The sequence below is a fragment of the Vanellus vanellus genome, assembly GCF_965231255.1.
Source record: "Vanellus vanellus genome assembly, chromosome: 15".
Taxonomy (NCBI): Eukaryota; Metazoa; Chordata; class Aves; order Charadriiformes; family Charadriidae; genus Vanellus; species Vanellus vanellus.
In genome coordinates, this window is record NC_138920.1 from 2,744,640 (window position 1) to 2,768,361 (window position 23,722).

The window sequence follows — 23,722 nt, forward strand, 5'->3', positions numbered from 1 at the left end:
TCTCATCTCCAGACGGCCACGCACGAGGTGTTCATGTTGGAAGGCCGAGCTGTCTGCAACAGAGAGCCCACCAGGCTGTGTGGTGGCAGTGTCAGGGTGTCTCTTGCTAATGGTGTCCCCCCCTTTGCCACCGTGGTGATGGGTGAAAGGGCAGCATGTGAGCCCCCCTGCCAGCGGCTGGCTGGAGTAAAGCCATGAGACAAAGCCGGTGCACATCCCTTGGAAAACTCTTCCAGCCTTCTGGAGACAGGATGAGGACATCTCTGCTTCGGCTACCCTGGAGGCTCGGCCTGGGAAGCGGGAAGCTCTGAGGGGGCGCAGGGCTGATCCCCCCCCGCCGGGTCCCCACCACCGGCTCTGAGCCGGGGGCGAGGGGGAGCCCCCCTCCCCCCCCCCCCGCAGAGCTTCACCCGGCTGCAGCCCGGGGCCGCACCGGCCCTTCACCGCCGCCCCCGGAGCACGGCCACCCCCCTCCGGCGCTGAGGCCCGCCACCGGGCCAGGGCCCACGGGGGAGAGCGAACCCGGGGGGTGCCGCCTCAGGGCAGGCCCCGCCGCGGCCTCGGCGTCGCCCCTCAACGGCCCCCCCCGGCCCTGAGCTCCCGCCGCGGGGAGGAGCCGCGGGGCCGCCCCGGTGGGCCCGGCCTCTTCCGGCGGATCGGCGGCGATGGCGGTGCCGGTGCCGGCGGAGGCGGGGGGAGGCCGGCAGCGGGCCCTAGCCGCCGGCTCGCCCGTGGACTACATGAGCATCACCAGCTTCCCCCGGCTGCCCGAGGAGGAGGCGGGCGGCGCGGCCGAGAGCGGCCTCCGCGCCCGGAAGGAGGAGGACGCGTTCCTGGGCGAGCAGGACACGGGTGAGGGGGGGGAGGGCGGCCGAGCCCGCCCGCGGCCCCGCGTGCCCCCGGTCCCCGCCGGCCTCCCCTCGCCCCCTCTCGGCCCCCTGCTCCGCCCGCGGCCTCCAGCAGGCCGGGCCCCGGGTCCCCTCAAACCGCCCTCCCGGCCGGGTCCCGGGGCTCCCCCTCCCCGGCCCCACGCGGGGAACGGGGCTCGCCGGGCCCCCGCCTCCCCCTGTTCCTCGGCCCCTCGTGTACCTCGCGGGGCCGGCAGGTAGCCCGGGCTACCAGGGGTTGGCACGGGGCGAGCGGTCCCTCCCGCCCGGTAATAAAGCCAGGCGGTCCCTCGATCCTCGAGAAAACCCTTTGCCTGTTTTTAACCGATTGCTTCCTTCCCAATAATTCAGAGAAACGTGTTTTTCCTCCCCCACGTCGTGTTTCCACCAAGCAGCGTCGCCCTCCGTCCCCGGGGCTGCTCCACAGCAGGTCTCTGCCCCGTCGGCCCTCAAACCCCGAGGCCCACTTTTGAGCCGGCCCCGCGTGCCCCTTGTCCCCTGCCCCGTCCTGCTGTCACCCCTGGGCGACGTGCCCGCTGCCCGTTCCTGCCCGGTGCCATCCCGCGCTGTCGGGGGGAAGCCCCCGCCTGCAGGTTTGCAGGAACAGCTCTTTGAAAAAGCACGAGGCCTCCCGTCTCGCAGGCAGAGCGCGAGCGGAGCTTGGTGGGATTTTGGCTGCGCTGGGTCTCCCCGGGTGCCCGCACGTGGGGTGGCTGCAGGAGCTGCAGCTCCATGGGGAAACTCGCACTCATCCGACACCGTGTGTGTTGCAAAACTGTGCTTCTCCGTGCCACGCTATCTGCTGGACCGGCAGGGAGGGAACCCAGACCTTTGGTTTCTACCACCCAGAAGATCTCATTAAAATAGAAGCTGAACAGTCCCATGCTGCAGCGCCTGCCAGAGCCCGCGAGTGGCTTCAGTCTCTGCTGTCACCACTGCAGCAGCTCCAGAGCTGAGGTGGCCCTGGTTCCCCAAAGCGAAGTCACATCTTCACAGCCCCCACAGAAGCCAGTAGGGGTTGGTGGCTTCTCTTTCAAGTGTGGATGTTGGTGGTGGGACGGGCACCTGTGTGTTGGCCTCACAGGCTGCTCTTTGCCCTCTGTGCTCCCAACTGAGCCCTTCCAGCTGCTCCCGTCCCCAAACCACAGCCCTGTCCCCATGCAGCACCAGTGGTCGCAGAGACTAAGTGACTTGCCCAAGGCCATAAGGGATGTCTGTGGCAGAAGAAGAGAACAAAGGGACTTCTGCGTGGGTGGGAGAGGCCACCCTTGAGGGCCATGCCCTCTCCTCTCCCGTGGTTGCTCTGTGGATGTTCATGACCCCTCGTGCTGGGCTGGCCTGTCACCAGCGCTACAGGAGCAGAGCAGGGGAATGGCATCCTGGAGGGGTCAGGCAGAGGAGCCCAGCGCGATCCTCACTGTTTGCCCACTGGTGGGGCATGTGCCCCACTTGGGGGGGTGCCAGGGTATGTGACATCCCTCCCCAACGGCGTCCCCTGCCAGGCCAGTCGTGGCTCCCACCGGTGGCACCCCAGCCTGTCGCCCCCCCAGCCAGACCTCCCGCTCTGCCCGCACGCTGCAGGCGCAGTTCACTCGGACCAGACGTGCCCGTGAGGGGCTCCGTGTGTTCTCAGAAGCTCAGGCTGGGAATGCTGACCCTTTCCCAGTCGCCCTCCTAAATCACTGCAGCATGAATGAAGTTAAACTCACCCTAAGGGGATTCTCTGGCTGGGGGGGGGGGGAGGTTACTCCTAGTTGCAGCATCACTGAAGTTAAAACTAACTCCCTGCCTGGCCCCAGGACAGCTGCACCCAGGAGGTTTTTTTAATATCATGGCAAGGACAGGGCTGGCAGTCCCCAGGGAGATGCTGCCTGCCAGAGCAGACGGAGGGGCATGGTGGGGTGATGGGGGAGGGAGGGTTTCCTGCTCGCTCCCTTGTCCCTTACCCCAAACCCAGGAAATGTCCCCTGATCGGAGGGACAAGCTTCTCGTCTTTTCTACTTGGTGCTCCTCTTCCTACCATGGATGTGTGGGGCCCTGCAGCCCCCGCTGGGTCTCAGCAGCCCACCCAAAAATTCATCCAAGAGGCCTGGATGATGCCCTGAGCCTCTTGGTCCCATCTGGTGCCTGGCAGGGACAGGCACGTCCCCATGGCTGCACCAGCAAGCTCCTTGTGCCTGGCAGGGCATACTCAGCCAGCGCCCTCCCCGCTGCAAAGGCAGCAGCTGATGCAAGCAGGGATTCAAGGCGTCTTTGAGAGCAAAAGAGACTTTTTCATCCTGCTGAGCATCGTTTGCCGTCCGGCGGATGCCCAGCAAAACCCTGCCCCGTTCCATTTGCCATCCCAGAGCTGGGTGTTCGGTGAGCGGCTTGATTTCACGGTGAGCCTCGTCAGCCGAAGGAAGTGAGAAATTAAAGCAGAGCCTTTCCTGCCATCAGAGTGGGTGGACGCCCCGAGGCCCTCCGGTTTGCAGGTTTGCTCCTCTCTGACCCCACTTTGCCATGCTTCCGTAGAAATATTTCCTGTGCCCAAGCCACGCGTTTTGCTTCACCTCTGTCTTGCTTAGGTGCTTTTGCTCAAGGATAGCTCCAAATAAGGCTGCTGGGTTTTTTTTTTTTCTTAATTTCCTCTTCTTCAGTCCCGCTGCATTTCAGAGACGTGTTTGCAAGTCAGTGCTGTGTTCAGAACCCATCCAAATGGAGCAGTAACTGTGGGCCCATCACTGACTGATGAATGGACCAAAATGGAACAAAATTCAGGGGGTTTTGCCCCTCTTAATCTCCAGGGAAGTCAGCTTGGAATAACTAGAGCTAAAGGAAGGGATCAGTAAAATGACCCAGAGCAGCAGAAAGTCTCTTGAGGGCTGGAATCAATAGGGAAGGTAATAGCCTTGCTGGAAGGGGCGCAGTGTAATGTTAGCGCTGGGTAAACACTGCAATAAGAGCCCCGTGTTGCTCAATCACTAACACTTGTTTTCTCCCTGCTGCCCACAAAGACCCAGACTCCTTCCTGAAGTCTGCGCGGCTCCAGCGCCTGCCCTCGTCCTCATCGGAGATGGGCAGCCAGGACGTGTCCCCTCTCCAGGAGACCAGCAAGGACCCTTTCTCTGGAGACTGCAGCTGCCGGCAGGATGGGCTGACTGTCATCATCACCGCCTGCCTGACCTTCGCCACGGGGGTCACGGTGGCCCTGATCATGCAGATCTATTTTGGGGACCCTCAGGTAAGACAAAACAGTGGCTTTGCAGTCGGGCTTTGGCTCCGAAAGTAGGAGAAGCTCCCTAAATTTCCTCTTTGCCAGCAGTTTAGCGGAGTAAGTGCTAGTGAGCCCCGGTTGGTGTCAGTGAGACGGTGGGTGCTGAGTCTCTCTCTGCGATTTCACCCCAAATTGTCCTGAAAGCTTTTTCCTGTGTCTGGGAGGTCGTGCTTGGCGAGGCGAGCTGGGCTCTCAGCGCCTGCCCTGCTGTGCCTGGCAGGTTTGGAGGTGCTGCTGGGCAGCCCTGCTGCTGGGTCTCCAGCTGTGGTTTGAGCCAGATGTGAATGCTTTCAGAAAGCAATTCTTAGTTAAGCAGTAGGCATCTCGTATATCTCCACTTAGAGTTTTATGGATCTGTATGCCCAGGCTCAGCTCTGGAAGGATCCATCCAGGACTGAGTAGGGCAATAGCTGAAAACAGAGCTGAACCTCCTGTTAATCTGTTCTACAGACCAGTGCTAAAGAGCAAAGGCAGCATGGCCATGGGGTCATACCTTCTTGCTAAACATCTGCTGAGCAGGGCAGCCTCAGAAGGCCCAAGGGGCAACCAGTAGTCACCATCATCTTCTCCACATGCCGCCCAGGAGGGCAGAGCTGCCTGCAAGCCCACGTAAAGCAGATTTGTGGGTTTTGTTGTTTTTTTTTTTTTTTTTAATTTATTTCTCTCTCAATGGCATGCAAAACGCAGCCGTTGGGAGGGGAGTGGCTTGGCCCCGCGACGGGCTGGGGTGCAGTGCCGGAGGGACGCTGTGCAACGCAGCCCCTTCTGTGGCACCGCTGGGAGGGTCGGTCCTGCCCGCCAGCCTGCTGTGGCCCTGCTGTCATCGTGGTTCCCAGGGCCGCTCCGGCTCATGCTGAGATGCAGCAATTTGTACCGTAGGGTTAAAATGAACCTTTAAAAACTTCCTGTGCCTGTATGAGCCCTGGCGCTGGCGCCAGGGAAGGATGAGAACAAGCTGTGGTACTGGGGGGAATGCTGCGTTCTTTGCAGCTGTATTCCTGTTTCCAGTGACTGCGTTGCTGCAGCGCAGTGACAGCACACCGTCACCCATCGCTCTTGAGGGTTAATCGGACCCTTCTCTGGAGTTGTGGAGGACAGGGTGAGATGTGGCCCACCAGCTTAGCATGTCTGCTGTTGAAAGCTGGCTGAGCTGATGGCCATGGCTACTTGCAGAGCAGCCACAGCTGCCCTGATGCAGGGACGTGCCAAGGGACGTATTACTCCCGCCCGCATTTGGAGGCACCTAAAAATGCAGATCAGCCACAGCGTTGGTGCCCAGGGCCCCAGGTCCCACAGAGCTTGGTGAAGACCTCGGCGGTCGTAGCACCCCTCCCTGGGCACAACCGCTCTCTTCTTCTGGCAGATCTTCCACCGCGGTGCTGTGGTCACGGATGCTGCCCGCTGCACGGCCCTGGGCATAGAGGTGCTCAACAAGCAGGGCTCCTCGGTAGACGCGGCCATCGCCTCAGCCCTCTGCGCAGGAATTGTCAACCCCCACACATCAGGGATCGGCGGGTAAGTGTTGATCGCTCACCCTCGTGCTGTCGTCTGCCCTTGCCCTCAAGCCTTTGTTGTTTCCCAGCCAGCTGAGACGTGCCCTCATGGTAGCCCGAGTCCCAGCACTTGGTACCAGGCAGCGGATGTGTCCGTGTTGGCACAGTGATGGAGACCCTTCCTGTGCACCGAGCCAACAGTGAGGGACAGAGACCCCAGGGAGGGGAAAAAGGCTGTGTCCACCATAGTGGGCCACCAGGAAAGTCCAAGCCTTAGGCTCGAGAAGGTTGAAAAAGCAACCACAGGTTGCCGAGCCCCTCTGCGAGTATGCCAAGAGCTTGCAACACCCTGGGCTCAATCCCAGTGCTTTCAGAGATGGAGGTCCATAAGCTCCGCTCCTGCTGCAATAGGAGGCTGAGGTCCCAGCCCGGCTCCCGGCAGTGGCCAGGGGAGGCACGGCAGTGAGGGGTGGCCTCCCCCCAGTCCCCAGGGTGGCATCCACGTGAGCCTGGTGCCCTCAGCTCTGCAGGAGGTCTCGGGAGCGTTGCATAAAACATTGCCACCTGATAGCTTCTCCAGGCTGCACCGGGGATTGCTGCTGTAAGCAAACCCCCTGTTTTGTTGCAAAACTGCTTGGATTAGAAAGACAATCCCAGATAGTCCCAGCCTGGCAGTGGAACAGAGCCAGTGGCCCTCTGGCCAGGCTGGCAGGGATTGATCCAGCCTCGCTGCAGGCTCAGCACAGGGACTGCCCATGTCCTGTGCTGGCCGGGGCTTGGTCATCCTCATCTGCTCCCTGGGGACGGGCAGTAGCATTCCCCCATGCCGCTGGCCAGCCCTGGATCACTGCTGGGGCTGGTGACCTGCTACGATGGCCTTCTCATGGTGGGGCTGGCCCCGGCCCTAGTGGCACCTGAACTCTTTGTTTTGGCTTTATGGCAGCGGCTGTTGCAGGGACAGCCGGTGCCGCGCCATGACCCGCCGTCTTGCTGCAGGGGTGGGGTGATGCTGGTCCACGACATCCGGAAGAACAGGAGCTGGGTGATCGACTTCCGTGAGGTGGCTCCCCTGGGCATCCCGCTGGAGGGGGACCTGCAGAAGGACACCAAGGTGAGGACCAGAGTCCCACAGTTGACCCCTTCAGGGCTGTGGCTGGCTGATGTCTCCAGCACTCCTCTCCCTGCAACTCTCGGGCGAGGGGCAGATGCTCAGGGACGTGACAGGAGGCCCTTCCCACCATGGGAGATCCTGGGCCCTACAGATATGGGCAGTCTAGGGAAAATACTTCTTTGGCAGCCCCAAAATGGCTGGAGCCTGCAGGGCTTGGGGAGTAAAGAGGCATGTCCCTCAGGCAGTGGGGAGCCGGGAGAACAAGAGTCCCGGAAAGGAGCACAATCCTGTGCCTTTCTGCTGAGTTATTTGTCCTGACCAGACTGGGTTGAGACCAGGATTGAATTTGCCTCTTCCCTTCCAAAAACTTCTATTCCCTAATTTAGTGTGTTGCTACAGACCTCTCCCCCTCTCCTAAAGACCGTGCAGGCACTTGCCATGTGAACATGACTTGCATCTCCTTGACTTGCAGTTGAGGACCGTGTCCCATGTCCGCATGGGAAGGAGACTACTCTTCCTTTTTCTCCTTCCTATTTTACAGCCAGGTCTGCTCGTGGGGGTGCCAGGCATGATAAAAGGAATGCACCAGGCGCACCAGTTACACGGGAGGTAAGGCACAAGGCACATGGGCGGGCTGTTCTCATGCTGCACAGTCTGTGCCCTGGGGTCCCCACAGGGGAGCTGGGAGCTCGTGACCCCTCGCTGTCAGACCGTGCTGTTGGCCACCAGTCAAAACCTTTAGCTAAGGGGTGCTTGGAGGCTTGTGTTGAAAAATACATTAATTTTTCAGTGCTTCATTTAACAAATGAAAGAATTTGGCTTGGTCAGGTTTTCTGGAAAGCGAAATTTTGGCTAACAAGACGGACAGTAAATGTTCTCTTAGAAATAGGCACAGAACATTTTCATGTGTGTCTGTGCATTTCCATCCTCTTTTTAGCTGGACCCTAAGAAGGGTGGCTGTTTTTGATGCCCTGTTGGGACAGCGAAGGAGGGATCTGAATGCCTGGCTTGAGATTGTGCTCCAGAAATGCCTCTTCCCTTGTCCTTGCACTGGTCCTCTCTGGTCCACTGAGATGATCCTGCTAAAAAGAAACAACCCAGGGAAAGCTTAGTGCTCCTTCTGGCCACCACTGGCCCCACAGCTAGCCCACAGAGCCCCCACACCGCAGAGCCAAGCCCTGCGCTTGCTCCTCACCACCCTGCCCTGCTGCACCCCTCCAGGGCACGTTTCTCCTTGTCCTTTCTCCTTTGGCAGACTCCCGTGGTCCGAGCTGCTGGGCCTCGCGGCCGGTGTTGCCCAGGATGGGTTTAATGTCACCCACGATCTGGGTGAGTACCTGATGGGGAGGCAAGAGGGGATGCTCAGCACGGAGGAGCACACTGGCCACTGCGCTCGGGTGCGGGGCAGCCAGGATGTACGTGGTTATTCATGGGAAATTAGGGCTCCTTGGCCCTGGAGATGGATGGTGTTGGGAGCTGAGCGAGATGTGAGCCGCAGTCTGCAAGGGAGAGCGTGGTGGCAGCAACACTGGAGCCCTTTCCCAGGGCTGGTCGGGGACAGGTCAGAGCAGCCCACGCTGGGCAGCCCCCCAGGGCCAGCCAGGGAAGGGCGCTGGGGTTTCTTTGGGTTTCCTTCCCAGCTGTAATGGATGCACACTCCAGCCCCACTCTTTTGGGGGGGGTTCGTTTTGAAATACGGCAAGAGGCAGCAGCAAGTGTCCAGCATGCCCGTCAGGTGCACAGTGACCCCGGGTCCCCCGCGCGTTCCTGCACTCTGGCTTTTCTACAGGTCCTTTCTTTTCTCACCCGCAGCCAAAGCTGTAAGTGAACTGAAGGACCTGAACTACTCTGACAAATTTCGGGAGATCTTCCTGCCGGATGGCCAGCCCTTGCTGCCTGGCATGTTCGTCAGGCGCCTGGACCTCGCAGCCGTCCTGGAGCTGGTGGGTGAAGAAGGGGTGTCAGCTTTCTACAGGGGAAACTTGACCCAGGAGATAATCTCTGAGGTGAGTCATGTCTGTCTCTGTCTCTGTCCCAGACCGCAGGGCACAGCCTGTGCTGGGGGTGCCACCTGTCACCTCCACAACCTGGAGATAAGCCACAGCCAAGTGTCAATGCAATGATAGGGACAAATGCATGGAGCCTCCTTTTTCTTTCCTTACCCTGTCATTGAGGTGGTGTAAGTGACACACAGGTCACTTCCACAGCCTACAGAAGCGAAACCTCTATAACCAGGACCGACTGTTTTTTCAAAGGCAAAAAAATCTCAATTTCAAGACCCCCTCTGGGCTGTGTTAGTATTAGTGACAACCTTTTTTCCCCATAACGAGAGGTTCCCCACTGTTGAGAAGTAAATTTTTGTTGTTAATGGACTGTAAGAGATGGACTCCAGGAATATGGTTTAAAACTAAAACTGTGAGCCTGTGAGACAGGCTTGGTCTCACTTAGGGTTGCCTTAGTTTAACTCCTGTTCTTAGAGGTGCTCTGGAAAAAATAGCAACGACAAACAAAGTAATTATTCTAGTAAAAGACTCCAAAACTTTTATACCTGTGTAGCTGCAGTCAGGGTGGTTGGTGGCACCATTTTCCCCTACTACCGTGGTTCAAGTGATGCACCTTCAGCGTGTCATCATCAGTAGTCTGGAATGGGCTCATTCGGCTCAAGCCTTAGCCATTTGTGAGCTCTGTGTTTGGAAATCTTCTCCTACAGTTCACCTGGACCACAACAGAGGTGGAGAACGAGAAACAGGAAAGGTCCCAAGCTTGTGGTGCATCTCCACAGCCAAACCCTACTTTATCACCCCGTCCCCCTCACCTGCGGGCTGCCGCAGGGAAGCACGAGCTCTCTATGGAGGAGCAAGGCCCGGGGTTGCAACACCAAAGACCCTGGCAAGCTCTGGGATCAGGTGTGCAATTCCGGCTTTGGTTGCAGAGCAGAGCAAAGTGCTGGCTTCCCACAGTCTTTATTGTTCCAGCAAAGGGAGGGCATCAATGTTGTGAAATCAAGTAAAGCTCCAAAACACCCTACCCTTTGTTTCCGTCCCACGGAGGGAAGGCACAGGTGCAAAAAAAAAAAACGCTCTCTGGGGAATTTGAGATGGTGGCAGCAGTGTGTGGTGTGGCTGACCAGAGCTTTTCCCCTTTCTGTGCTGTCAGGCTCCTCCTGCCCTGCTCCCTGCTCCTTCTCCCAGGCTTTCCGCCGGCCGAGCTCCAGGGAGCCAGCTCCTGGCACGGGCAGCTGCCTGCTCATCTCAGCTGTTGGGTTCAACCCGTCCCGTTCTCCGGGACTGCTTTGGGAAGGGGGCAGGGATCCCAAGTAGGGGCTACATCTTCTTTTGCAGCTTTGGGGTGGTTTGACATGCGCAACGTGCCCTGTGTTAGTTTTCCTGCTCCAGTGATTCATCCATTTCTGCCAGAGAAGGAGTTTTCTCGCCAAGTTAGCTGGCTAAGCTTAGAAATAAGAGCACGCACAGGTTATTTGTTCTCACCCATTTTCGGATGGAAATCTGGAGGACTCATAGCAGCACCTCACCCCAGCAGAACCTCTCACCAGATTATGTGGCTTCTCCTGGTTGGAAGAAAAGAGTTGGCTCATGAGCACAGTAGGACCTGTATGCTGACTGAGAGTATTACCTACTTCAGGGGGTTTTAAGGTCAGCAGAGTGGAGTTATGATGGTCCTACCTTGTCTCCATCATGACTCAACCACAGAAGATCTGCAGTGGAGGGAATTACCCATCTTTACTGTGTTCATGAAAATTACCAAGCCCAATAAATTGTACCTCTAGGAGAGTCTTACAGAAAGACCAAGGGTACAGCAAACCCCCTATCGCCTGAAATAATTAAAAACAGGGTGGGAATTGTATGCTGAAGATTTCTAGTGATGGTGACCTGCTCCATCCAGGTTTCTTCTATTCTGGATCCATATGTATCTTTTGTCCTGGCAGCATTCAGATGCTTCATAACCATTAACATACTCCTCCTTACCACCCAGGGGAGAGAAGGCTGCGAGGCAGTGCCAGTCCCCGTCCTCACGGGTAGGCAGAACATCTTCAGAGCACCCATGGGGTGGGTGAGCTTTTGGAGGTGAGCTGCAGAACCTTCCAGTGGTGGTGTATGGTGAGCCAGGCCTCCAAGGCCAGGAAAGCACAGATTTTCAGGGCATCCTGAGGAACCTGACATTTGTCTCGGGAATCTCAATGTTATTTGTTTGACAGTGTGGTGTGTGTTCACCTGGGCCAGCACGAGGAACGCAGAAAGCCTTGACCCGCCTTTCTCAGTGTGCGCTGCTTTGCTCTCCTACGCAGGTCCACAACTACGGAGGAGTCTTGGTGGAGGAAGACTTCAGCAATTACAGTGTCACAGTGGAGAATCCCGTCCACACGGTCTATCGAGGTAAAGACCTGACCCATGCCATGCAACTCCAGTTAAGTTTGCTTCACCTGGCAAGAGGCGGCGACAGTATTTAATGAGAGTTGAAGTCGAAGCTGCACTGAGGTGTCTGCAGAAAAACCCTCCAGGGAGTTTCCTGGTATCGCCTTACCGACACCGATGCGTCGTAGGCAGTTCAGGAGGTTTTCAGCACTTTGAAATGGGCCTGTTTTTTCCTTGATGGTGACTGATGGTGTTTTGGTAGTGTAAAAATGCAACACGATCACATACTGATGCAATGTCTAGATAGGAGTTGGACCATAGGTTAGCACCTTCATCTGAAGACAGTTCCCAAAGTCCACGTACAAGGGATAAAAGCTTACTTTATGCAAAAAGTTTCTAAAATGTCATTCTTTTCTAGAAAACCCTATACTTATTCTCCTTATAGCTGCAATGTCGCAAACCCATTTTTTCCCCATTCTTCCATACTGCAGTCCAGAAACCAACGAGCCAACCAACAAGAACTGAATTTCAGATGTGAAAAAAAATATCTCTATTTGGGCTTCCTTCAACCATCATAAAAACCCAGGAAGATACAACAGAGTGTTTTGGGAAATCTTTTTCAAATCACATTGCTTTCCACTATTTCCCCTCAAATCTGGAAAGGTTTCCCTGTCTTCAAGGACACTAGCTTATGGGAAAGTATTATAACTGGACAGTATCTGACAAAAGCAGCTTCATTTCTCTCTTCTTCCCTTCACAGGTCATCTTGTTTTCAGTCCCCCACCTCCTCATGCAGGTCCAGCACTGATGACAGCACTGAACATCCTTGAGGGCTTTAACATCACAAGTCAAGTATCCCGGGGGAATATCTTGCACTGGATGGCAGAGGTAAGAGGAGGTTCAACGTCTGGCTGAATTTCTTGTGCTGCTAGAGAGTTATTTATTTATTCCTTGGTTGTACAAAAATGTTTGTAGGTAACTCCCAGAGGAGAATGAGCAAATAGACTGCTAAGGTGTAAACCTGAGCTGTGCTGCTGCCTCAGGTAGGTGCAGATGCTGAAGCCTCCTGCTCAGCTGAGCTCTTTCTTGCTTAGGCAGAGCTTTTTCAGAAGAACAAACTGTAGCTTTTGCCCATTTCTTGTGTGCAATCATCTCTTCAAAATGACCTCACAGCAGCTGAAGGTGGTCCCATCTATTTCCTCCACCTTTTATGCTCCGTTGGCCCTGGCTGCACCAGAGCGCTGCTAGGGCACTGCAAGGAGAGTCAGCAATGTGACGCTGCAAACAGAAACCCGTATGTGTCAATGACGAGGAAAACTGACCCAACATTTTATATGTTTTTAAAATCTTTACATTTTAGCCAACTTCATGATCTCAGTGGTCCAGATCATGATTTTTCCAGTATTTAGGGCTGTCAGCCCTACCAAAACTTTGCAGCTTCCCGGGAAGCCAGGCATGTGCTTCATTTCCTGCTCTGTAAGCAGAGTTATGTTCCTAGATGCTTAACAGATCCACGGCTGGGTTTTACGAGTTGGGGAATTTTAAGCAAGGACGTAACCGTATCCTTGTAACAGACAGGACAGTGGGTGCTTGGAAGTCATTGCCTCTCATCAAAAATGCAGCAACTGGAGGTCTTACACACTGCTCGTCCTGTGCAGAGGAAGAGATTGAATCACCTAAGTTATTTCTGAGCTCCCTTCAGGAAGCTTTAGATGAATCTGTTTGCTCTGCATTTGCACCAGGCCAGGAGCTTCACCCATTGGTTATCATGTCTCAGCTGAGGAACAGGAACCTCCAGATAAAGGACAGTCATTTCAGCAGATGTGTAACCCCGATTACTTGGGATCACACAGCTGAACACATGGCTGAGATTCAGTGGTAGGTCCGCACCAGATAGTCCAGCCCTGGGACAGCCATGACCGGGATGTCCTTAACCTGTGCCTGTGGGGTGGACGTGGTCTGCTTGTTTCAGTGGAGCTCTTCCCTGGCCACCAAGTCTCTTGTACATCCTTTGTGTGGTATGGTGGTCAGGAGACTGTTTCATGGAAACTCCAGCTTCTCCAGAAGTTAATTGTGTTCTACACTGTACGGCAGAAGATAAATGGTGACACTTCAGGAGAAGCTGTTGATGCATGGCACATATCAAAACAGAAGTCACATCTAGCTGTCTACCTGCCAGGGTAACGTGCTGTCTTGAATCTTGAATGAAAATGGCATGACCCACAAGCTGAAAGTCTACCGTGTTTCTGCTAGGCACGAGCTGGCTGATTGAAGAGCACATTTCTCCTTGTGGCTGTCCTCTGGCTACGCACTGTAACACCAGGGCTGGATAAACTGTGTCTTTTGAAATTGCATCTTCTTCTCCCATTTTTAACAGACTGGCTTAGGTGGGATTCTGCATGTATGAGAAACCAGATCCCTTCCTCGTTTTAAACCATCATTCCCTTAAGTGTGCTGGGACTAACGCTTTCTGTTCAAACGCTTTGGATGACTTACAACTAGGAACGTGGGTAGCAGCTGGTGAGCAGAATAGCTCATTTCTGCTTGGCAGCGGTACTGTGGCAGTGGAGCTGCCGTCCAGAGGCAACGGCAAGCCCAGGACCCACTGTCCCACTGGGATTTAGTGTGATCTCTGCTGTTGTGGTGACCACTCAGGAATGGAAACAGAAAGTAAGTGGCATCCTGGTGACCCTGTCTGCCAGCTGGCAATGCAGCTGGACCACTGAGCAGGGCTGAGGCAGCCGCTCAGCTCCTGCCAGGCACGTTCCACCTTGTACAAACACTGCTGGATACGCTCAGGTCCTGCAGCACACAGTTTGCCATGCCAAACTGGTGCCCTTTGGTCCCCATACCCAGGTGTGGCAACCCTCGGCACTGAGATATTCCCAGAACCAGACTTTTAGACATTTTTCTTCAAACCCTTTAGCCAACAAGCCAGGAGACCAGATACCTCTTCCTGTTTGGAGTGTCAAAAATAGTATTTCCAGGGCCACCTAAATGTTTTTCTTTCTTTCTCTCTTTGCGTGTTCAATTTAGACTTTAAAAATAGCCCTGAGTCTAGCTAGCAACCTGGGAGACCCATCTGATGATGTGTCCATCACTCATGCTGCAGAAGACATGGTGAGGTAGGTCTGATGCTGACAGGCATGGTGACAGTTGCAAGATGTGTGGTTTGGATATTGTTCCTGGATTTGCTCTTTTTAGAAAAACCTGAAGTTTTTCTACCTCTGTTTTACTGAGGAAAGGTCAGTCCTTGAGTGTCCTCTTAGGGTTCACTCTTCCACAAGGATCACAGCTGATACCGTGGTGCTCTGGGGATGGGTCGTGGGATGTCCTCACACAGAGGTTTCCTGGAGCCAGCTTTATCTTGAGGGTTCCTCCCACTTTCTCACCCCTCTAAATATTCCTTCTCAGCAGGTCGGACAAACGGCCATCCCTGTGGTCATGACCACACATGCAAGTTTCTGGCACTCCCTTCCCCACCGTGGGGCTCGGTGCCTTTGCGGTAGCTGCAGACACACAGGAGAGGACAGGCCTGGGGTTCCAGCCCAGCCTTCCACTTCAGAGCCAGGTTTAGTCACGGTTGGTGGCCAGAGCTGGACCTGACTTGCCCTCTTCCTGGAGGACTGGCATTCAGCCGGGTCGTGCCACCCCTTCTCCATTGGGGCTGAGTTTACTGCTGTAGACAGAGCCTGGGAGGTCCATGGCGTTGCCTCTCTGTGCAGACTGAGCCATCTTGTGCCCTTCCATCACGTGAACCTGAGGAGTTCCGTGTCCTCAGTGCCGGCCCCCTCAGGGAGTCACCGACAGTAGCTGTGTAGATGTACCCCCACCCAGAGGCCAAGCGACATTTGGCTTCCTAGGCTTATGGCTTTCTTTCCTCTTTCCCTCCCTCATCGCTGAAGTAAATCGGAAGCTAATTCCCTGCGCCAGCTGATTAATGACTCCCAGTCCTTCTCGTCTGATCTCCGCATGCCTCACTTCTCCGTGGAGAGCGGACCCGCTGCAAGCCAGGTCCTTGTCATGGGACCCGATGACTTCATTGTTGCGGTTGTAAGGTAAAGGATTTACTTCTTCCCTCCAGAACGTACTCAGAGGGTGAGAGCGGAGACAATAAAGCCGGTTCAAGGGGACAGGATGGGACCAGACCTGAAGCAGCTGGGCTGCTCTGCCCTGGTTAGTCCTACAGCAGGAGGAATGGGGAAGACGGGGTGGAGATGTGGGAGCTGGTGTTGCTCTGCCCTGTGCAATCCTACAGCCCTCTCACAGCAGAACATGTCTGGGTTGGCCTGAATTTGCGCCCTGGAGAAGAGGCGATGGCCAAATTTGAGGACTGATGGCATGGAGGCAGATCCATCACCTAGAGGAGAATCCTTAAACACAGAGAGGGACAGAGCTGCTATGGCCCATATGGTTCCTGCTCCTAAGTACATGGAGACTTTCACTCCTCACATCTAAAAAGCCCTGGAGGACTACCAAAGAGTCTCTTATCAAGTCAACATGGGACAGAAGATAGAAGCCCTGAAAGCTTTGAGGTGTACAAAACTCTCTGGGAGGATTTTTATAAGATTTCTTCTTGTTTCTTTTCAGTTCTTTGAATCGTCCCTTTGGCAGTGGCATAATAACACCCTCTGGAGTCCTCCTGAACAGCCAGATGTTGGACTTCTCCTGGCAAAATAAAACAATGAACCACTCCATTCCCAGGCCGGTAATGAATGACGTGACAAATCCTTTATTTGAGCTGTCTTTACCATTTTTTTTCAATTTTATCCTCATCTCCACAACAGGGAGGCTATTTAATGCCTTATTAATAACTGAGAGACAAAAGCCTGTAGAAAGCTCCTATTTTTCCATTATATGAGTGTCCTGGTTTGAGAGACACAGTACCAATTTCTCTTCTAATACTTGGGAAAACTGCACTTTTAGAAGACTCCAGTGTCTGAATTTGTGAAAATATTTACTTTACAGCCAGCTATGGTGTGTGGGTCTCAAGGTCTTGGTGTTTTCAAGCTCTCCAGGCGCAGGGATGAGGAGGAGTGAGACCCGGGCACTTGACCCAAGCTGCCAACAGGATTATTTCATACCATCAGTGTCACACTCATTATAAATTAGAAAGTTTGCTGCAAAGCACCCTCTCTCCCATGATGGCTGCCATCCTGAGAATTTTGTGCCCCGGTGCCGGAGCCTGGAGCCCTTCCCTTCCTCCCGAAACCGCAGCGCTCGCAGTGTCCCACATTTGCTGTCCACTGCTGGGGTTGCACAGCTTCCTGCGGATAGAACAGGCTGAGGATAATCTTTGCATATTCTGTATTGGTGTCGGGATCAATATCAGTTCTTTAGTGCTGTTAATGTTAATTATCTAATCTTATTCTATTAAATCTGTTTATACTTCAGCTCCCGGGTTTCCTTGTTTGTCCCTATTTCCCTTTCCCGAGTGGGAAGGGGTCATCGAGTGATGGAATGATTGTCTAAATGACAACAAATTGTTATGGGTCTCTCCAACCATAACAATGAGCCACTGAAACAGAGTAAACCGAAGGCTTCATGTGTATCAGTTATCGCTACAATGCAATTCTATCAAACGGCGTTGCACATCCCAGCTACCGATATTCCCTGCAGTCCAGATGGACTTTAAAGCAATTGTCCTTTTCTGTGGACTTGAGTTAAGGACTCTTTTTATGAATTGCTGCTCTGCAGGTTTAAAAGTCACAGACAGCGGAAAAAAAATCTTCAGGTCTTGAAAAGAAACAATTACAGACCAGTACTGGTGGCATCCAGTGCTGCCTTATTGTTTCTTCTTGCCCCGCGTGTAAAACCATCCCACTTGGCGGGGTTGGTACTTTAGAAGCGGGTGAATGGCTCCGTATACCTTCTGTAAAAGAGACCCACAGCGTGAAACAGGACGGATCCTGTTAACCTCAGAGAGCATTGTCATAGCAGCGCGGATGCCAGCCTTGTAAAACAACACAAGTGCAATTGCTGCCTGAAGCACAAAGAGTGAGAAGTTAACCTGCGCAACTTGAGCAGCAGCAAAGCTTTTGTTGAAACTCTTTTCCCTGTCTTTTCTTCAACTGCAGCAAAATCTCGTTCAGCCTCGCAAAAGGCCCCTGTCTTTCCTGTTGCCCACCATCGTGAGACCGTCAGAGGGGATGTGCGGGACGTACCTGTGTCTGGGAGCTAACAACGGCGACAAAGCCTTGAGCAGCATCGTTCAGGTCAGTGCTGTGCCCGGGCACCCGCCCTCGCAGAGCAGCTGGGGAGCTCAGCGCTGAGCAGCGTCCCCTCCTGCCAGGACAGGCTTATCCCTTCCTAGCGTCCCAGGCTGCCTTTGAAACTGGTGGCCACAGGATTCAAATCTCTAAGAGCTACCGGTTTACTTCTCTTGTGCCTTTCCAGGTGGCGCCGCTCATAATTGTAGAGGAAAAGCATCTTGGCAAAATCTGTAATGGCTTTGTGTTGTTCTAATACCTGCTCAAAGTTCGTCTTAACGATCATTAGGGAAAAAAAGGAGCATTTTGTATTCAGAGAATTGCGGGGACTGGCAGCCCTTTAGCCCTTTTCCCTATGAAAAGCTCCTTTTAGTGCATTCCCGACTGAATTCCTCCCTGCTAGCGCTTGCTATAAATTGGGCAGCTCTTCCTAATTTGTGGTCCGTAATGAAGTGAAGTACTTGCGTTTAGCTCGATTGTGTGCACAACAGCAATGGATTGCTAAAAAGACAGGCATGACTGAAGTTGGCTCCCATTTTCCTTACCTTTTGGAAGGCATTATTCAGAGCAAACCTGAAGTCAGCCATTGCTTCCTAATGCTTTGTTTGGAGAAGTCACGTGCTGAGCTTTTGGCTGTAACAAACAGGTATTTAGAGATGACATCACGTTCAAGACACACAACTTTCCTAATTTAGCAGGAACTATGTGACAAAAAGCCCATGAAATCCTGAAAAGGTACCGCTTTTCCACCAACAGTATACAGGCTGTATTTCAAGGGTCCCTTTGTATGTGTGAAACCCTGCGTTAGTTCGTGCAGTTTGGTAAACGGTTCAAAATCTTCTTTGCCTGCTGCATCTGCAGATGTTGGAGCCGCCAATTAGAGGGATGCTTGGGAAGTTGGCTTATCCTATTATCATTACTTTTTTTCTTTTGTATTATTGAGGATTTTTTTATTCTCTTGCAGGTTTTGGTAAATGTTTTAACGTTTAACAAGAATCTGAGCGAAAGTTTGTCACTTGGTCGACTTCACCCGCAGCTCCAGTCCAACACCTTGCAGGTTGACAGTGAGTATGGACGCTGGGTGTGGTGCAGCCCACAAACCTAGCGTGTTTAGAAAAGGAGCGGGATTTTTTTAGCACGCTGCTCTGGAAGTGCGACAGCTCAGCTCACAGCTCACCGTGTTCTAGGGTGACCAGTGGGTGCGGAGGGGTTTGGGGAAGACACAAAGTGGCAGCCTGGCTTCTCCAAAGCTTGGCGCCTTTGCTGAGCCGTGCCCTCTCCCTCTTGTCTTGGGAATGCTCCCTGGCCCCTCCAACACCACCTCTCCAAACTCTCTCAGGTGCTTCTCCCCAACCCTCCCTTTGTCCCAGCTCACCTCCTGGTAGCTGCCTCCTCCTGTCCTTAAAACCTTTTGGCAATCTGATATTATGCCATTGAGGATATCCAGATAAACAGGATTGCAACCACAGCTTCACCCAGACAGGTCCTGAAAGCTGGCAGATCTTCCTACGCTTTATTACCTCTGCCATAAATCATATTCTTTCACTTTCCAGTCCATGTGCCTTAACTCCACCAGCTGGGGAGAAGACAAGGCTTATGGCAAGGCGTGTAGCTTGGCAGTGCTGGAAACGCAAAGTTTGGAGGCCTTCCCGTTTTAGAGGAAAATCTAAAGATGTCTGTCGAGCGTGACCCCCAGGCTTGGAAACTAGAATGTAATTAAAACAAATCCAAAACGTCAAAAGGTCCTAATTTGTGGGTTTGGACATTTGGCATCAACAAGATATATGCAATATATCTGCAATATATCTAGTTTAAATAACCCTGGGGGTTTTTGTGCGCCCGCTCACTTTGTCCAGCTGCATCCCCAGCGTTGTATCCTCAGGCACTTCTGTTCGTACAGAAATGACAAAACACCAAATAAACGAAAAGAAAGCAGAAGAGCAAGTGACCTAAGGTAGATGGCTGGAAGATTAAGAAATGCGTGGAAGGGAAGTTGGAAGGCTTATCACAAAGTTTGTCATTTGGCAACTTGTTTTACTATCATTAGTTTTGAACTGCCTTGCATCTTAGTTTGATGAATAACTCTTACAGAATCCCAGACTGGTCAGGGTTGGAAGGGCCCTCTGGAGCTCCCCCAGTGCCACCCCCCGCCAGAGCAGGGGCACCTCCAGTAGTGGCACAGGACACGTCCAGGCGGGTTTGGAATGGCTCCAGAGTGGGAGACTCCCCCCCTCTCTGGGCAGCCTGTGCCGCCCGCACAGGAAAGAAGTCCCTCCTCATGTTTAGATGGAACTTCCTATGTTCAAATTTGTTAATACTATTCCTATGTTCAAATTTGTTAACACTATTGTTTATAACTAAGCTCTTAGGAGCAGGGACTGCCTGGTGTTCTGTAAGCAGAATAACTACAATAAGTGCCAACAATGTATTTTCCCCTTTTTCCCAAGAGGAGGATCTTCCACATCTTTAGATGGTCATCTGGATCCTCTCGTTTCCCGCCCCGCGCAGAGCACGGCCCAGCTCTGAACAGCCGTTGCTGCTGCCAGACCGCTCCTCGGTGCGATGGGCGCTGGTCCTCCTGGGCCATTGACTCGCCCTACCTGGGACAACTTCGGAAGGGGCTGCAGGCAGTTCCCGTCACACTGGAGATCCCAACAGGGTTAGGACAGAGCTTTGCATCAAAGGTGACAGTGGTTTCAGTTACAAACTCTTCTTTTAAACTCCCTACAGGTGAGTTCCCTGAAGAAGATATTGAATTTCTTGTAGCCAGGGGCCATCAAGTGGATAAAGTCAAAGTGGTCTCCCTGGTTCACGGGGCCAGGAGAACCAACAGTTTCATCATTGGCCTGAAGGACCCCAGGAGTGTGGATGCTGCCGGAGCCACGGTATCGTAGCACCTCCCAGAACGAAGCTTAGACAACTCGACCCAAGTGACGTGCATGTTCGGAAACGGCCCCTTCTCCATCCCCAGGGCGGGATCCCCCCATACACACCGCTGAGTAGACTTTCTGCATTCCCCACCCAGGACGACACCAGAGGGGTTGGCAGCACCAACATACAGCGCTCCGATTTTTTTTTTTTTTTTTGCTTTTATTTTTAAATGATTTGAATTGCAAGCAGCTCAGCCCTTTTTACAAAAATACAGGGAACACACTTTCCTTCTTGGCAGAGTTTTGCTAATAATTTCAGTCTTTTCAAAAGCCCAGTTCCAGCCAGCATCTTAAATTTCGCAAGCAGGAACATTAACAAAGGAAAAAACAGCTGATGATGATACTGTCGTCTTCATCTCCCTGTCTTTCCCAAGTTCATTCTTCACCTCTTGTGTAAACCAATAATTAATGCAGCCTGATATAGTGTTTGTAGGTGCCCGTACCTGGAATATCGGGGAGTCCTTTCGTACTCCATAAGGGCCAGCTGGTTTTTACTGGCGTGCAGCCTGCTGGGTTAGTTCCTTTTCTCACATTGCTACAGACCTCGAATTTCGGGAGAAAATATTTTGAATCAAGTCGCTGCGTGGACTCACTGCCAGTCTGATTTTGTAAGCGGAGCAATGGTTTTCAACTTCTAACAACTTGTGGACTCCCCCAAATAGTTTTCTTACAGAGGTTCAACCTCCTCCATGGTGAATTTGAGCTTAGTGGTAATGGGCTTATTTTTTCTTAGATACTTTTTGGAGATACCTTAGCAGTACTCCACAGACTTATAAAAATCCACAGACTTGTAAAAACTCACAGACCGCAGACTGAAAACCACACAGGGAGCGTTTAGGGAGGTTCAGGGCTTTCCTTACACTGCCTTATCTCGGTCTGCTCTGAAAGCCTGAGTCGGGTAAGCCCTGCAGAGGGGCTTGGAATTTTCTGCTTACTAAATTCACGCCTGCGCTTCAGCTCCGTGTTTTGATACTGGTGGCTCTACTGGGAAAAACAAATAGAGTGAGAGAAAAGGTACAAACCAAACCAAACCCTACTGAGATAATTTTCTGTCCGCACCACGCAGAGCAAAAATATAAGAATACTTCTGCATTTCTTGTCTGAAATAGAGTGAAGAAATAATACCACATCTGCCAGCTGCACTACTTCATTCAAGCCGTATTTGAACATTTCCTTCTCTTTTTACTAGCAAGTTAGAGAGACACCTGCCACTAAAAAATTCTGGAACGTGATCATTTTCTGCGATCTAAAATTTGATGATTTCCTTCATGGTGCAAATGCATCTATGACCACTGTACATATTATATATGTGTGTCTGCTTATGGTTGTCTTGGTCTTTCATTTCATGATGACGCCAGTCACCCCCAACCTTCCTCCTGAGGGTCCCCGTGACACCCAGCTGGCGTCACGCACCTTCTAACACTCGTTGCCATTTGACACGGGGAGCGCGCGGGTCGTTTTGAGGCGGTCGGGGCGCTACGGCAGATTAATGGGACTAATTGTTCCGGCCACCTGCCAGCTGAAGATCTCAAAGCATCTTACGTGAAGCCTTGCGCGTTGTGCCACCTGGACAGAGGTGCTCTGATGTGCCGCTGAAGCACAGCCACCCATGAGAAGAGCACGGCAGCTACCTAGCAGACGGGAACATCCACAGCATTTTCTGTTACAGATACATCAGTGGCCTCAGCTGAGAGATGGGGGAAGTACAACGTTGTCTTTGGGAAGTTGTCTTCTGTGCCACCACGCTGCCCGTAGGGCAAGAAGGGACTTTCTTCACCATAGGGACATCAAATCTTATTTATTTATTTTTCTGTCATCGGCAGTAGAGTTGGTCACTGCCCGAAGTTGGAGCATTCATAAAACTTTATGTGTCTTGGAGCAGAACTCTTCAGGTTTCACAGGACGGGAAGGATGCAGTTTTGTGCGTTGAATCTCACGGGTGGAAATTTGGGGGTTTCTGGTATGGTACATCGGTGATCTGTCCCTCGGGCATGAAGGTTTACTGAGCACAGCTGCAAAATAAGTGGTCACGTCATTGTCGCTTCGGTATTTTGCATGGAATGTCACAAAACACTTTGAAAGATAAAATTCCTCCTTATTAACTGAATTCACCAACTCACTTCTGGTGCTGAAAACTGTGTATCGGTTCGGGAGTTAAAAGACTCTGGTCCTGATTCAAAAGGGCACTAACACGCCCCAACAATTTCACAGCAGTTATTCAGAATCTCAAAATAAAGCATGTTCCCAAGTGCTCTGCTGGATCATGGCCTATGTTGCAAAAAAAGAGAAAATTTAAAATAATTCGAAGATGGGACTTAGGCCCCTAGGTCATGGCTAAGAGAAGGAAAGGTATTTCGAATTATTTCCCATTTTCTCTCTTTAAAAACGGCATCAGTGTAGCACAGTTGTATTCGATACGGAAACCTTTAATCTGCTAATTGGCCCGGTGTCTCTGATACTTTGAGTCCATCTGTTGTGATGAGATCTCATGAATTGAACGTGTGGTACCAAGAAATACCCGCTGTTTCCTTCTGCACAGGTGAGATGGACATTGTGAAATAAAGGGCCGTATTCTGGAGACGTGTGTGCAGAGTAACTGCGGTGATTTCAGCCCGGCCATTGCCCGTATCTAACAGCTCTGAAGCAGTTTGTCCTGAAACTGTTATATGAAAGTGTCAGTGAGGAGCCCAGAATACGAAATATCAAGTGGCCAAGACAAAATAATAAAGAAAATGTTTAAAGGAGTAAAATAAAACCAAACCAAATAAAATAATAAAAAAACACGCCTTTGCCAAATGTGACTATTATGATCTGGAAAGCGATCAGCTTGTCTCTGCCCACGTTGGCATTGCTCCCCATCAACATATACTGGTTTTTACATGGGATAAGCTGGAGACACGCTCAGCAGTTAAGTGTTAGCTCAATTTGTCAGTGTTTCTCACAAAGGCTCGATGCCATTCGTGAGCACAGTTCTTCGCGAGCTTTAGACACCGCTCTTCACCTGTGTGGGTTGAGCACTGACCGCTGCGTATAAAAGCCTAAAGGGGGGACGAGGCAGAAGTCGGCACCGCCGCCCTGCAGGCGGGGGGACAAGGATGCTGCGGCCCCTCGGCTGTGCCATCTTGTCCCCATCACTGTCCCGTTCAGTGCCCTGAGAGGGGCTGGAGCCTGCCGTGCTCGCACCGGGCTGGACGGGGGCCGATGCTGCTGGGGTGCCTGGGGTGGTTAGAGCCACGCTGCCAGCGCGGCGCAGGAAGGGCCGGGGGTCCCCTGCTGCCCCTCAGCACCGCGTGAGACCAGCCCGAGAGCGGCCCTGGGCACCCCGGGAGTTTCTGCGCTCCAGCGAGCAGCTCCAGCACCGTTGCCCTGCTCCATGCCCCAGGGGAGCGGGGGCTGCCGGGGGCGGGTGAGGGCAGAGAGCAGCCACTGCCGCCATGGCCAGGGCGGCAGGCTCGGGTCCCCA

At 52.9% G+C, this 23,722-nt stretch overlaps 1 protein-coding gene across 1 annotated transcript; it reads left to right on the forward strand.

Moving 5' to 3' along the window:
* Positions 1 to 665: 665 nt before the first annotated feature.
* GGT7 (gamma-glutamyltransferase 7) lies at positions 666 to 23,012 on the forward strand (the record flags this gene model as incomplete). The annotated part of the gene is made up of 15 exons (XM_082491072.1): positions 666 to 852; positions 3,884 to 4,110; positions 5,507 to 5,658; positions 6,633 to 6,747; positions 7,289 to 7,356; positions 8,003 to 8,076; positions 8,560 to 8,753; positions 11,054 to 11,141; positions 11,881 to 12,008; positions 14,157 to 14,245; positions 15,026 to 15,178; positions 15,711 to 15,828; positions 17,198 to 17,335; positions 18,294 to 18,393; positions 20,060 to 23,012. 15 exons carry the CDS (start codon positions 666 to 668, stop codon positions 20,221 to 20,223), a joined length of 1,995 nt encoding a protein of 664 aa, XP_082347198.1. The 3' UTR covers positions 20,224 to 23,012.
* Between the last annotated feature and the right edge of the window lie 710 nt (positions 23,013 to 23,722).